The sequence below is a fragment of the Puntigrus tetrazona genome, chromosome 17, assembly GCF_018831695.1.
Source record: "Puntigrus tetrazona isolate hp1 chromosome 17, ASM1883169v1, whole genome shotgun sequence".
NCBI lineage: Eukaryota > Metazoa > Chordata > Actinopteri > Cypriniformes > Cyprinidae > Puntigrus > Puntigrus tetrazona.
This window is the reverse complement of record NC_056715.1, coordinates 8092992-8108129: the sequence shown is the minus strand read 5'-3', so window position 1 is coordinate 8108129 and position 15138 is coordinate 8092992. Positions and strand designations below refer to the sequence as shown.

Below are 15138 nucleotides of genomic sequence, written 5' to 3'. Positions count from 1 at the left end.
AAAGGCACCAAAAAAAAAAATCTCTTGAACAACTGTACATCAAGCCAATTCAACAAGAAACTATAATAAACACCAAAAAGGACCAGTAAACCAGACAGGCATTAACATGAAGATTATAAAGCAATGACCGCTCTCTAATCCAAAAAACCTTTTATTCCTGCACACAAATGTTTCAGAACTAAACCGCTGCAGCGTGTTTGGTTTGTGGAACACTTGATAGGATAATGACGAGTGGGACAAACTTCAGGCTGGGCTGAATATACAACCAGCATGTCTGCGCATTTATAGAAGGCTCTGACCTTAGTTTCAGTTTCACATCATCTCTGGTTCTTCACATTAAAAGTGACTATGCAAGCTGAGCGTCCGGTTCTACACTGTATGCAGTTGGAGTGTCACCTACAGGATGCATTAACATTTTAACAACCATGTCTAGACATTCTGAGGCCTTCAACCAGAGAAGACTCATCGAGGACTGCTGATCGAAATGTGGCTCAAACACACAGCTGATGCTTTTAGAAAAAAGATCATTAAAACTAAGGTGACTCCTTATCTGATTTTTTCTTGTCCTTTTTCTTCTTCTTTTCTTTTTTCTTCATTTTCTTCTCCTTCTTCTTTTTCTTTTTCTCACTCTTTGTTGATTCTACATCATCATCATCAGTTTTATCCTTTTTCTCTTTGCGCTTGTCTTTACTCTCATCTTTATTGTCTTTGCCCTCTGGCTCGTTTTTGAGTTTGCTATCAGTAGAATGAGGACTTCTTTCGTCTCTGGTGCGCTTTCCGTCAGGACTGCGTTCCCTGTGGTCCTGGTAGATCCTTAAGGACCTACTGTTTGGGCTCTCTTGTCTGTGAGATGCTGTGTTATGCTGGTCTTCATGTCTCTTAGCATCCCTGTGCTGCTCCTGCGACCCAGTTGTCTGCAAAAACGAGAGAAAGCTTATTTCTTTCTCACAATTTCTGATGCAGCATAATGATTTAGAGTTAGTGCTGAATGGTATATAGCATTTATAATGTCACCTTGCTCCAGTCCTTGCGGCTGTGACTTTCTACATGTCTTTCTGCACTGTTCAGATCACCAAAGAACTCCTCACAACGCTGGCAGAAGAAACCCATCACCGGGATCAAATCACCATCGCCTACAATCAAGATGCATTTAGATACATAAATGTATATTTGCTAAATATATGGTGCATGGTTCAAGTCAATGAAAAATAAATTAATTTATGAAATGAACCCAAATATTAAAAAAATATATATGGCTGCAATAAATAAACGGTTGAATTGAACCAAAAAAACATTATTTTGTAAATTGCTTAGAACCACGGAATAACGGAATAATAGCTGAAATCGCTAATAGCATCTTTAAGTAACTTCTTTAGATACATCGTTCAAGCTCATTTAATACCTTCCTGTTTCAGGAGACCCTCCAGTTCCTTCACCAAGTACTCTTTCCTTTTCTTTTGAATCTGTTTCTCTCGTCTATCTCTCTCCTTCTCATTCTTCTTCTAAAACAGTCCAGTGTTTTCACAGTTAGACTCTTGAGGGCATGACATAATACTGAGCTAATAGTGTTAACAAAGACTTTAAGAGTTGTGATGCAAGACTCTTCATACCTTCTCCTCGCGCTTGGAATCGTGATTAGAATGGCTGCTTCCAGAACAATTACTCCTACTGTCATCGGTTTTGGTCGCTGAAAACAAACATTAAAAGTTGAATGCATTACAAGCACAAGGTCCCTATGCAGTCTTCTTGGTCTTTTTCATCATTTCTTCAAATAGCTGACAGACATCAAGAACAAAACAACAGCTGTGATGCAATGCAGTCTCTTAAAATGCACTTTCAAGAATCTCCTGACAATTTAAGTTAAAAGACCAGTTCAATTCAATTTCAACTAGCTGCGGTACAGATTCATTCAAACTTTTTTTAGGTACTTTTTTTTGGATAATTTTTAGTTTCATGCATAGGCCTACTTAAAAAAAAAAACCCTTTTGAAACTGTTTGAAAACCTCCTTCTCATATGCATAACATGTTCAGTACTCAAAAAACTAACTCTGGTGATGTCATCATAATATTTGCATACTGAACAGTGCTCGGTCTTTATCAAACTTTCAAGTTTCACTTTGGTTAAAAAGCATAAAACGTGCCGGTTCTGACCTCTGGACATTGCTTGCAGTGCCTCCAGGGTTGGTTTGAGCATCGGAAGCGAAGCAGGCGTTCCATGTTCTTCCTTTTTTTCCTTTAGTCTGGCAGCCATTTTACAGATATCAGCCATGCCTGGATTCAGGCCGATGGTTCTCAGGAGGGTTCTCACCTTCTCACATTCCTCTGGAGTGACTTTCGTTGTGCCAGAAGCAGCGGGCGGCACACTTGCAGGCATGACATGTGCTTTGGGTTCCTGGAGACCGTGAGTCTGGTGTTCTTTACTGAGAGGATGAATCAGAGACCTCACAGATCTCGTCTGGGCCAATGGAACGGTCACGGCCTGAGGTTTGGAGCGCTCCTCTTCCTCTCCGTAAAGGAATTTTTCTTCATCTTCAACACTCTGGTACGCAGGCTTGGTTTCAGGCTGTTGTTTGGGTGTGTTCCAGGATAAGATATTGGAAAAGCTGCCACTGTCTCTGCCAGCCCTCTCATGAGGAAGCATGGAACCATAGCAGAGTTCAGCACAGGCTTCAGGTTCTAGGTTCTGGAAGCCTCTTACTTTTGCTGGAGACGTTCCCTTTGTGTCATCAGTATTCTGTTCAGAAGACAGACATTTTATTACTTGTAGAGAACTTTAAATGATTTTAAATGGCCTGAAAAGTTAAAAGGATTGTACCAAGTTCCTAAAAATGTACTCTTTCAAGGTGGTTTAAAGACTTAATTGTCTCTAATAGAATTATCTCAAAATATCTTTTACCCTAAACCGCTGAAATAAAATATTCATAAATATCACTATTTTTTTACATTCATAAAAGGTTATGTGAAATTAATAAACAAAATTTTATCTACTTGTATTTAAGTCTGTATGAATAGCATTGTAGTGTGTTTTTTTAAAGCTACATTAAGTGTTTGTATACTTTTCCCAACTGGTAATTCCCCAAAGTTTTGTCATTTAAATATATAGTACTTACTCTGTGAAAACAAAATTATATTACAAGTAGTACGTAGCACGTAGAAATGAGGTATTTATCCACTTTCCTGTAAAATCATCCTGACAGCTCTAAAATATTTTTTATTACATTATATCCATGTTATTGTAGATTTGGTTAAATAGTTTAGAAGGTGTATTTTTAATAACTTTTATTTGAAAAGCAATTTTATTTCTTTTAATTTAAGCTTTTAATAAAACACCACATAAATCGACCCACAAATCAAATAATACAGAAGCTTAAATTCAAAACTTGACAGAATAGTGTTGCGCACCTGGCTTCTAAGGAGGGCATTCTTGACCAAAGGCAGGTGTTTGTCTAGATCTTTGTTTTGTAGGATCTGTTTTAGCCCATGAAACAGATCAGGCATGGCACTGCTGCCAAGGCTGCTTCCGCTGCCGGCGCTGCTTGAGCTGCGATTGCCTTCAGCGGTTCCTCTGGAAGCTTGTTTTGTCTGGCTGGGGCTCAAGCGCGACTGACTCTTACTGTGTGCTCCGCTCTTCCCATGACTGCGCTGCGGCTGCGGCTACGACTTCTCGCACGACTTTTGGCCCTCGTGCGGCTTTTACCTCGACTGCGGCTGCGTGTTTTGCTGCGAGGCCGACTCTTTCCACGGCTCCGAGCTCGACTTCTCCCCCGGCTCCTTCCACGGCTCCTGCTGCGACTGCGTGGACGGCTCCTCCCTCTGCTCCGGCTCCGCATTCGGCTGGGATGCTTGTCTGCTGTGCGATCACCACTGTCATTTTTATCTCCCGGCAGCTCAATCCGGTCACTTGCCTCCAGGATTCTGAGAAACTCTTCAGCCTTTTTCCTTTATTGAAACACGTTGGATTTAAAGTTAGTTCTGCACATACACATAATATCGAAAATAGCAAATGTCGCTTGAGCACCAAATCATCATATTAGAATGATTTCTAAAGGAAATCATGAAATGCTTCACATGAGAGGAATTCAGAACTATAGTTATTTTAATTCTTCATACCGGACTTCTTGGTTTTGCTCATCTAGACTTTTGGTTGACCAATTCTGTGAGGCGTGACTAAGCTGATGCTGATTTGAAGATGTAAGCAGAGAGCTGATCAGCGTGGAACCACTTTGGTCAGCAGTGTGGCTGGTGAAGGGGTGGTTCTGCAGAAGAAAAACAAGTATCACTATACACTGACAAGTCTATATTCATATTCAGATTAAGACTCCAATAATGTCCTGAACAGACCTCTGAGATAACAATGAAAATCTGACATTTCTGTCATTTAAACCCGAAGAATTAAAGTATTCAAAATATTTAAATATCTGCAGGCCACTGATCAATCAAACAAATGAGTGCCATTGTAAATGCATTGTTTTAAATGAAGCATGACATTGCCTTTTAATTACCAACTTGCAATAGTAAAACTATACGTTCATGCATTGCATGGAATCCAAAGATATTGGATATATACAATATATTTAATATTGTGTGATTTTGTGTGCGTGTGTATATATGAAATATTTTATATTAAATTAAAAAGATCAATTTAGCATTTTCACCAGGTGGACGCCTATGCTACGACAAGATGCCGACTGAGTTTATGGCGGGTTCGAAAAACACGCACCTCGTAATACGCTTCTCTGTTGTAGTTTTCATTCCCTGCTCCATACGGTCGTCCTGGAGGAGGACCGGGCGGAGGAGCGCAGTATCGAGGCCCTGGAGGAACCCCAAAAGGTGGACAGAACGGCGGAAGTCCAAAAGATGCTGCGGGATGTCCGAACCCTGCCTGGGGTACGGGAGGTCGGTGATAATCCGGGTTCGAAGTACCTCGGTACATCTTTTTCTATAAATATCTGATCACTTCATGTGTGGTTTCAACGAGTTTATTTTTTCATTCACTCGCTGAGGTCCTGTGTGTCTTCATGACCGTGAGCTCTGCCACAGCGCCGCCTGCAGAACTGGAACCACAGCGCAGCTCCCAAACGCCTGTCCAAACGACGCCAGTTCAAAAATTCAGCACTTATGTTATTTGGCAAAAAAGACAAATAAATAAATATACAATATTGATATAACAAATTGAATACGTATGACATATTTTATTATACGTATGACACATTCTTTAGGATTGAGGTACACATGCAAACAATGTCTATACTGTGTTCCTTGGAATATTGTGAAGTAACAAGCAACAATAACAAATGAAAAAGTAAAAATCACCTGTTCTTTTTTTTGTTTAGTGAACAATACACTAAATGCATATTACAAATATAACAAATTATGTTAAATATATCAGATTATATATATATATATATATATATATATATATATATATATATATATATATATATATATATATATATATATATATATACACACACACACACACACACACACACACACACACACACACACACACACACCAGCATTCTATTAATATTAATAAACGAAGTAAATTTTAATTTAAGTATATGAAATTTAGCAAATTATGCATAAATGGATAAGCAGTTAAAACAGTTATAAAATTACTACATAAATTATCAAATTAAATAAATGATTCATTTTATAATTTATTTAATTTTAACATTTTACAGGGGAAAGCAAGAACTAATAAAACGTATCCGGCATATTTTTGGTCGCCTACAAGAGCTGTGAGGACCCCATTATGCCAACCCAGCATTGCAGTCATTACGGCTGCTAGAGGGAGTAAATTACAATGGAGTTTACTGATATTCTTGATTCTCTGGAGGACCTAGGGTAGGTGAATCAAATATCTTGCTGTCGTATATTTGTACTTTATCAGCCGTTTTAATTTTGCGGTTTAGCTGCACAAATCTGAGCTCGTGCACGCATGTCCCGGCACGCCGGTGTTCTGCATGATCTGAGACACCGAACAGCTTTCCCTCTTCTGAACTGCTGTGGATATTATCAACTTTAAGTGAATATAAAAACATTCTCAGGTGTTTTTTTTTATTCCTCAACAGCCGTGATTAGTTGTCTGTCATATTACATTAAAGCGCGGGATATTGGCAGGTGTATTTGACAGCATTATTTATATAATCAATGAAGTGATTGGGCGTCGTGCTGCGTCAGCAGTGCTCAAATATCTCAAATATCTCCACCGCCATAAATAGCCTGAATCATCATAGCCTAAATGAACACACCTCTGTCACTACGTTCCCAGCTCCAGATCTGTCAATCCGTAGACCGTTCTAGAATCAGTGAAGAACCGATAGGAATGTCTCGCATTTGTGTAAGATTATAAGCCTTTCGATGTAAGTAAATAAATTATGATTTAAGTAAATAATTATTAATGCCATTTGAGGATAAGAACGAACTTGTACAGCGTAATGTTGTTGTTTTTTTAATAATTGAAAGTGTCTAGCTTTCACACACTTCACCATCAATGGGTCACTTCTCATTCTCCTACATAGCAGGGGAAGTGCTTGATAAATTGCAAATGAACTTCTCCAAATGGTGTGTGTTTGCAGATACCAGGGTCCACTCCTAGAGGACGGAGCTCTTGAGACGGCTGTGACTGGTGGTGCTGCATCCCCAGAGTTCACTAAACTGTGTGCCTGGCTCGTGTCTGAGCTCAGGCTCTACTGCAAACTAGAGGAGAATGTGCAGGCGACCAGCTGTGAGTGTGATCCCGAACATAATATAATGTTGGAGACGGTGAAAGCGTCGGTCAGAATGTGTATTCTTGGTTTTGGGTGTGGCTTGCGCAGGTCCAAGCGAGGCTGAGGGGTTTCAGCTGGAGATGAGCGGTCTTTTAGCCGAGCTGTGCTGTCCGTATCCTGCTCTCATCACAGGAGACGTCACCAAACGACTGCTGAACGCAAACAACTGCCTGTTACTGCTGAGTATGCAAACAAAGTCATTACTGTGAATCTTTAGAAATCTTTTTTTTTTTTTTACCAACAGAGCATTTTTCTCTTTTTTTTTTTCTTTATGGGGCTGTTGGTGATACTAATACTAACAAATGAAAATGTAAAATATAAAAATAACTACTTTGAAGTATAATAACGTGGCCTCAAGATCCTGTCGTCATAAATATTTTTCATATTCATACAATTCTCCCAGGCTTTTTGATCTCTGAGCTTGAGTCATCTAGAATGATTCTGGTGAACCAGCCCCAAAAGAAAGAACAGGAGACGGGCGGCAGTAAAATCTTCATGGAGCTCAAGGGCATCTGTATGGCTCTGGGCATGTCCAAACCCCCTCCTAACATCACCATGTTCCAGTTCTTTAGTGGGATTGAGAAAAAGGTGAGGTTTATTTACTGGCGATTTATATTGCTGTTAATTCAACTACTGTATATACACATTGACTCACTAATGGATTTGTGCAGAAAATTCCTGTATGTTATTATTTATAAGCTGTTATAGTATTTTTTTATTTTATTGTTTTGTCTATCCTTTTCATTTGAAATTCCTGATATTCTTAATTTGAGGTTTAGTAATTGTTTTATGTGCTTTTTTCATTTTTGTTAGTTTTGTTTATATGATTTGGATTATTTGTAAGTTTAGTACATCGTCTTAAACTTTGAGTTAGCAAGAAAAAAATGGCTTGTGTTTGTTTTATCCAATATTTTATTTCAGGTTTATTTAAATCAATTGCAGCTTTTTAATAGGTTTAGTATTAAATAAAAATAAATACAATTAAACTGTTTTACACTTTTAAATGTTTTTTATGATCATATTTACATCCAGTTCTAATTATTAACTGCAGTTGCACATTCCATTTAGAATGATCCAGATTAATCAACATAAGAATGACACATCTGTTGTGAAGCTGATGTTTTATTCCATAAAAATCTTTTCTGCTCGTATAAGAAAGCATGTGAATGAGAATCATAGTTTGTTTGTATGCTCTAATCAAATACTATTGTCCCACAGCTGAAGGAGGCTTTGTCCAAGGTTCCTTCATCTCATATAGGAGAACCTCTGCTGAAGAAACCACTGGGCCCTGTACACTGGGTAAGCTCCAATTTTAAAAACACTAAACTAACCATTTTAAATTTGTATGTTGTGTTAATTTGTTTTTTTCTCTCATAAAACTTCAGGAGAAAATTGAAGCAATAAACCAAGCGCTTGTGAATGAGTATGACGTCAGAAGGAAAATGTTGCTGAAACGACTGGATGTTACAGTGCAGTCTTTTGGCTGGTCAGAAAGAGCCAAGGTACAACGATCTGTTTTACTTTGTATATCGTAACACCGATTAAACTAATAGAGTGAGCAGAAATGGGAAGCAAATTAAATTTAAAATGACTTTGCTTTGTATTTCTATACAGACACATTCTGATAAACTTTCAAAAGTGTACCAGCCTCTTCGTGTGGTGCTGGCCGCTAAAACCAGAGTGTCTGTGGCTCACCTGTTTGCTGCTAGAGAAGATTTATCAAAGATCTTCAGAACCAGCAGCGGTCACATCCGGGAGAAAACAGCCTGTGCCATTAACAAGGTGGGTTAGGTTTTACTGTACTTTCTCTTTGTACATGTATGTTGTTACTGATTGTTTTGTTGCTGCACAATTTCAGAAGTTAAGATTTTTTTTTTAAATGTTTATAAAGGAAGTGCTCACTAAAGCCACTTATTTGATCAAAATGCAGTGAAAACAATAATATTGTGAAGTGTTATCGCAATTAAAAAATTAAGTGTTATATTTTAATATGTTAAAAAAATGTATATATTCCTGTGATGGCAAGGTTGACCTTTCCTTTAGAAACCATTCTAATAGGCAGATTTGTTTCTAAAAACATTATTTCGAAACCAATTGCACTGATGCATGTTGTTTTCAGGGTTCTTTAAATAGAAGAAAGTATTGCATTTATTTTAATTTCATTCCTAAAAGTAAAAGGCTAAGTGGTAATTTACTTGATTGATTATTATTGTTTTTTGGTTTTTTTTTAGGTCCTCATGGGTCGTGTTCCTGATCGAGGAGGGAGACCCAATGAGATCGAAGCCCCACCTCCAGAGATGCCCACGTGGCAGAAACGGCAGGATGGTCCACAAGGGGGCGGTGGAGGACAGTACTACTCCGGTGGCGGAGGAGGAAGAGGTGGTGGTCGAGGTGGTTACGATCAGCAGCAGGGCGGCCGTGGAGGTCACGAGAGAGGAGGTGGAGGCAGAGGTGGAAGAGGAGACCACCGTGGAGGTAAAGCGCAGGGGAACTGGCAGGACGGCTCTGGTGGAGGTGGATATCAGGGTCATTACCAGGACGGTGGATATCGAGGAGGATACGGAGGAGGAGGAGGAGGAGGCTATCAAGGAGGCCAGCAGGGCTCGGGATACCAAGGAGGAGGCTACCAAGGAGGCCAACAAGGACCGGGGTACCCAGGAGGTGGATATCAGGGTGGAGGTGGTGGTTACCAGCACGAGGGCTACTATCAGGATGGAGGACGACACCAGGAGAGAGGTGGAAGGGGTGGGCGTGGGGGTAGAGGAAGAGGAGGAGGAGGAGGAGGAAGAGGAAGTGGGCAGGGAGGAGGATGGGGTGGAAGAGGAGGGCAGAATTATAACCAAGGAGGGCAATTCGAGCAATTCTTTCAGCAAGGCGGGCAACAGTATAACCAGGCCGGCTTTGGCCAGGGAAGACAGTTTACTAGCTGAAAACAGACTGTTACTACTGTTACTTCAAAATGGACCCACAATTCTCTGAGGGTGGGAGAACAAGAGAGAATCACAGGCCTCTGAACGAGCAGACAGGCATTACATCTCATCATTCCCATGGTGCCTCTGGAGTCTGTTTTACGGAGATCTCCTCTGAATGAACAATGCGCTTCTACATGTGTACGGTTGGTTTGAACTGTTCTACTTTTAGTTATTTTGGAAGTGCGAGGTTGGGATGCCAAAACCTCCTAGGATAAACTTTGGTGTGTTGCTGGCTTTTTTTCTTGTTCCTTCCTCATTGATGATTGACATCGGTCCAGTCTACTGCCTGATCTCGCTGTCCCGACTCTGACGAAGCCTTATACTAGAAAGTGATCAAACTTTTGTTATTCTAGTTTTATTTATGGAAAAATTACTTTGACTTAATTAGTTCTCAAATGTCCATCCTGTCATTTCAACGATCAGCACTTGAAAATGTTTGTTTTTCATCTCCCTCAGTGAGATTTTGTTAACGTACAAATAAAGGTCAGCTGAGTTCCTGACGCTCCCGTGTGAATGTTCGTTTGCTGACTTTGTGGAAACCCTGAGATTGATTGACTGACTTGTTTTGAGCTTTCTGCTGGTTTGGGATGAGTGGATGCAGTTCACCTTTACAATGTTTAAAGGTTTTGAAATGATTAAATAAACCGTAAAGAGAAGAGATCACCGGCTTGGTGTATTTTTATTTTTTTTAATCACAGAAATCTAATCATTTTCAAATAAAGATTCTTTTTCTTGCATTACAGTGGCAATAAAATATCAGAAGTTACAGTGACAAAAACAACTTAAGTTAAAAACAAGAATTCTTCAGAAACTATGATTCCTATGTGCTTGTGACATGCTTATAAATACAATGGCCACATGGGGGTGACAGACGGCAATTTATTTGAATACCTGCAAAATGGCCTAAACAATTTTCTAAACATTCAAAGTCACTTAATCACAGTTTTAAATCAGTCGTTAGGAAACATTAAACACAAACTAGAACGTTTTTAAAAGCTAAAGAATTTTCTGAATAGTTGTGATTTAGTCTGTTTTAGGGTAGTGTGTTTATCGATGTTTTCCATGAACAGCAGGTAAGTTATAACAGTGCAATAAAAGGAATCACAGAACGTTTCTACATATGACACATTCAGTTATTACAGTCATTCTAGTAATAGCAGACTAAGCTCAAATCTAAATCCAGTTTTTTGTGTCTTCAAAAATACACTATAAATACTCTCAATGTGATACTTTTCCAGCTAAAGTTACGTAAATGGTGTCCAAATATTTTAGTCGAGATGGTAAAAATCCCTTGATGTTTAATATTCAGTTTTATGGGTCAAGCTTATCTTCACTGGCAACCCTGAGACGCTGAGATGACACAACCTTATTTCGGCATGGGAAGAACCTAATAATTAGATTGCTTAATATTTTTTTCATATATAGTGAGGAGAAATAAGTGCAGCAAGATCCTTGGTAATAAACGGGTCTTTAAGCTTGATGTTCAAAATGTAGTAAATGTACACCTTTCCCTCATGTAAACCTGGCATTAACCAGAAACATGACCATTCATGAGATAAAGATAAATTCAATACAGCAATGACAAGGTTGATCATTTTACAGCAGTAATTGTTGGCCATATCTTCTGATGGCTCAGAAGAGTCAGGAGTCATCAGTTTTTCAATACACATCTCTTGATTTCGCAAAAGCTTGTATTATGTAAAGATGTTTGCACAAGAAATTGTGTTGATGTGACTGCTGCTGCTGCTCGTATGTCAAATAATGTGTGCTCGACACGTTAGCAGTAATTCTCACTTTCCAACAAGTGAAAGACAGCAGATGTATTACAAATATCCCACAGGAGTTTCTGCTACTTTAAGGCTCTGAAAGTCACGCTTAAGTTGTAACATTTTAAAGGGATAGTTAAGTCAAAAATGAAAAACAATAACCAGTCTTGGTACCTATTGAATTTCATTGTATGAACTTACATATAGCAATGAAGAATCGTATTTTTTGTGCGAACTATCCCTTTCAGTAGTATGCTTTATATGCTACATCAAATCAAATGAATTACTTTCAGCATGTGCCTTCTGAGAGTCGCCTCATCTTCTGATCTCTGACCATTTAAATTCTAACTAGCACTACAGATACACATCTATCATGTTGCCAGACATACACAGATGAGGGCAAAATCATTAGCAAAGAATTAGAATAGTACTCTAATGACTATGGCAACAGGCAAGCGCGTTCAGCACTAGGCTACACGTGAAGGTTTCTTAACCGTTTCAGGAATCACTGGCATCTAACATTAATTTAGCATGCATTTAAATTAATGTCTCGCATGTCGCCTCTCACCATATGACTTTTCTATGAAGACCTTTTAAGATGATATCTTCCATACAGTGAATGTAAATGGGAATAAAAAAAAAAAAACCACACCATACTTGTACATTACATTAGACTCATGCTAAGCCCTCATAAGCCTTCAGTAGATTTTTTTGCAGCGGGTTACTGAGGGATAGTTTACCCAAAAATGCTAAAATGCTGTCATTAATCACTTGCATGTCCCTCTTGTTGTTACAAATCCGTGAGACCTTTTATTCATCATCGAAACACAAGTTTTCTAATCCTCCATAGACAGTCCATGTGAAATCAGTGGTTTAGCTGTAGTTTTCTGAAGTTACAAGAATATTTTTTTTTCTGTTTTATAAATTTTGCTCTTTCAACGAGTCCTTACTACCTTTCTGGGCCTTGAATGTGGCAGTTGCATTGCTGTCTAGGGAGGGTCGGAAAGATCTTGAATTTCATCAAAAATGCCTTAATTTGTGTTCCTAAGAGGTTTTACAGGTTTAGGGCAACGTGAGAGAGCGTAATAATGACAGAATTTTCATTTCAGGGTGAACTATCCCTTTAAATTGATATTTGCTAAAAACCTTTCCTGGTAGACGTGGTCACCATTAACGTCATTGTATTGAAAAAGGGCAGCTTTTCACAATAAATACAAAAAATAAACTCACTTTAGCCATGAGGGTGAGTAAATAATGACAGAATGTTCATTTGCTGGGGAACTGTGCTATCTGCCAATGTATTGCCAGAAGAGCATATAATCCTATAGGCTCAAAGACTCACTATAATTATTATTTGTCTTAGCTCATTTGATCCACCTGTGCTCTCTCTCTCACATACACTGTCTGCAGAAATGATTGTATAAGGCTCGTCCCATCTGAGGCTGTTGGGCTCTAACTGAGCCGAGAGTCTGGGTGTCAAACTTATTTCAGAACATATGGCGCTGAAGGACGGTGGGTTGCCTTGGCGACAGACTGTCGATGGACTCATCTGCCGCTTAGCAACAGAGGCCATATAAACACCTGGCTGACGGCACACCTGTGTCGGCAGAAAAGTCTTTGAATTCATGTATATATAAAGATCATTTCAACCTCGCATAGCTATTAATGTTGCTAAGCAGGTCAGAGGTTACTTGTCTGAATTTTCTCAAGCACAGGAGGTACAACTATGGTGCAAACCATTCTGTAAAACAGTGTAAGTGGGTTTTATAATTATATTTGGGGTAAAGGGTTTTAAAACTCGACGTACCTTCCACTTCAGATCATAATGTGTTGCTGGGTAACACATAAATGAAGTTAGTGTTTTAATGTCCGATTATACATACGTTGATCTTCATCTTTCCCAGATCCATGCTCGACTTCAGACGGCCCGAATATAACCTTCACATCCACTGTGTCCTTTCAGAGTAGTGTTTTGGGAGATCGAAAATCAGAGCGTGCGTCGCAAACACGTCAACGGCATACCTTAAATACTCTCGCTCACTCATCTATTATCACGCTGATGTCTCCGTCACATCAGCTTCCAGTGATTCTCAGTAAGATTTCCAACCAGGACGGCACAGCGCAGTCACTCTCTGTTTAGTCCGAGACCTTTCCTTTGATGCAACCCTTCCCCCAGTTCAGCCAGCGGGTTGCCTGCCGCCCCTCTTTTACTGTGGCTGTGGAAATAGTGGCCCTATTCCTGATCCACTGGAGGCATGAGGCACCCCAGCACGCCCCCGAGAGCGGACAGCCCTCTGGGCCGTGGTCCTGACAGGCTCCAGGGTGTCCTGCATGGGCCCACAGAGCAGTCAAGTCAGCTGATCTGAAAACACACAGTGGAAGATCATGAGGACACATGACTCACTTGTTTAGGGGAAATAATTAGTGCTGCCTGCTCAGGAAGATTTCAGTATCGATTCAGGATTTTGGGAGAAGTAAGTAAACTCTGAACACAATTTGATAACAACATGCTAAAAAAGTACGCTCAGAACACCTTAGTAAACAAATACACAACACTTGGGCAACCACAGACAGACAAAAAAAGTGTAAAAAGAGAACTTAACACCGTTACTGATTGTTTCTTCAATTATGAGACCTTCAGCAAACAAACTTTCTTATTTGCATATATATATATATATATATATATATATATATATATATATATATATATATATATATATATATATATATATATATATATATTTGTTTTTAAATTTATATAGTTAAACATGTACATCAGTGTACACTGCTATTGAAAGATTTTGTCAATTTGAAAAAAAAACTTTTGGCCAGCAAACATATATAACTGATAAAAAGTAAGACAGTAAAGACATTAATAAAATCATTCATGACCCCTTATGCATCATAGTGTTCATTTGAAATCCTATTCATTAAATAGAAAAGTAATATATTAAGCTGAACTGTTTTCAACACTGATTAATAATTAATATAATATTAACATTAGTAATATATATATATATATATATATATATATATATATATATATATATATATATATATTTTTTTTTTTTTTTTTTTTTTTGGTTTTTATGTTTTTTGTTGAAATTAAATCCATATCTGGAACATAAAAATACCATAAGTTATTCAAATGACAGTTGTTGCTATAAATATTAAAATAGTTTATTAAATTAATAATAATGACTGTAGTTTTATATGTCTGCCTTAAAAGGGTAACAAAGTTTAAGTGAGTTGAACATGCATATTCATGAACTGCTCACCTAAAAAATTAATTCTACATTGTAACGCTGACAGGTGCACCAACAGTCTAATCCCTGTGTGTCAAGTGACCCTGTCTTTTTAAAGCCTGTTCTACAAATAACACATCTGAGATCTGCATTTAACAAACACAGCAACACAATCCTGGTCAGACATATGCTCTGCATTTTAACCCAAAACAAAGTGTCTGCCAGGTCCTAAAATAACAGTCTAGAGCCCTACTCAGGTTAGTCCTACTCCATATTTAGGGCCATCAGCTTGAGTGCTGTGGCGCTCTCGGCTCTGCGGACCTTGATGAAGATTATCTCTAGAGCGACAAAAGACCAGGCTGCTAAACCTTGGCGTTTC

The 15138-nt window shown here is 38.7% G+C and overlaps 3 protein-coding genes across 6 annotated transcripts in view; 1 reads left to right on the top strand and 2 right to left on the bottom strand.

Moving 5' to 3' along the window:
• Window positions 1-133: 133 nt before the first annotated feature.
• Window positions 134-5051, bottom strand: si:ch211-195b21.5 (zinc finger protein 318). Its single transcript, XM_043262717.1, is given in 9 exon segments — window positions 134-914; window positions 1015-1133; window positions 1403-1502; window positions 1611-1687; window positions 2152-2734; window positions 3403-3644; window positions 3647-3939; window positions 4111-4256; window positions 4721-5051. Coding segments are annotated over 9 exon segments (2154 nt in total). The 5' UTR covers window positions 4934-5051; the 3' UTR covers window positions 134-533.
• A 691-nt stretch (window positions 5052-5742) lies between these two features.
• fam98a (family with sequence similarity 98 member A) lies at window positions 5743-10408 on the top strand. Its single transcript, XM_043262817.1, has 8 exons — window positions 5743-5850; window positions 6585-6733; window positions 6825-6959; window positions 7180-7364; window positions 7995-8075; window positions 8162-8278; window positions 8391-8558; window positions 9008-10408. Exons 1-8 carry the CDS (start codon window positions 5810-5812, stop codon window positions 9704-9706), a joined length of 1575 nt encoding a protein of 524 aa, XP_043118752.1. The 5' UTR covers window positions 5743-5809; the 3' UTR covers window positions 9707-10408.
• Window positions 10409-10420: 12 nt separating this feature from the next.
• The window catches only part of rasgrp3 (RAS guanyl releasing protein 3 (calcium and DAG-regulated)), a 29172-nt gene continuing 24454 nt past the window's right edge, over window positions 10421-15138 (bottom strand). For all 4 annotated transcript variants that reach the window (XM_043262815.1, XM_043262816.1, XM_043262814.1 and 1 more), the window contains one exon: window positions 10421-13876. In XM_043262815.1, coding sequence (XP_043118750.1) covers window positions 13868-13876 — 9 coding nt within the window. In that variant the 3' untranslated portion in view covers window positions 10421-13867. The remainder of the gene's footprint in view (window positions 13877-15138) is intronic.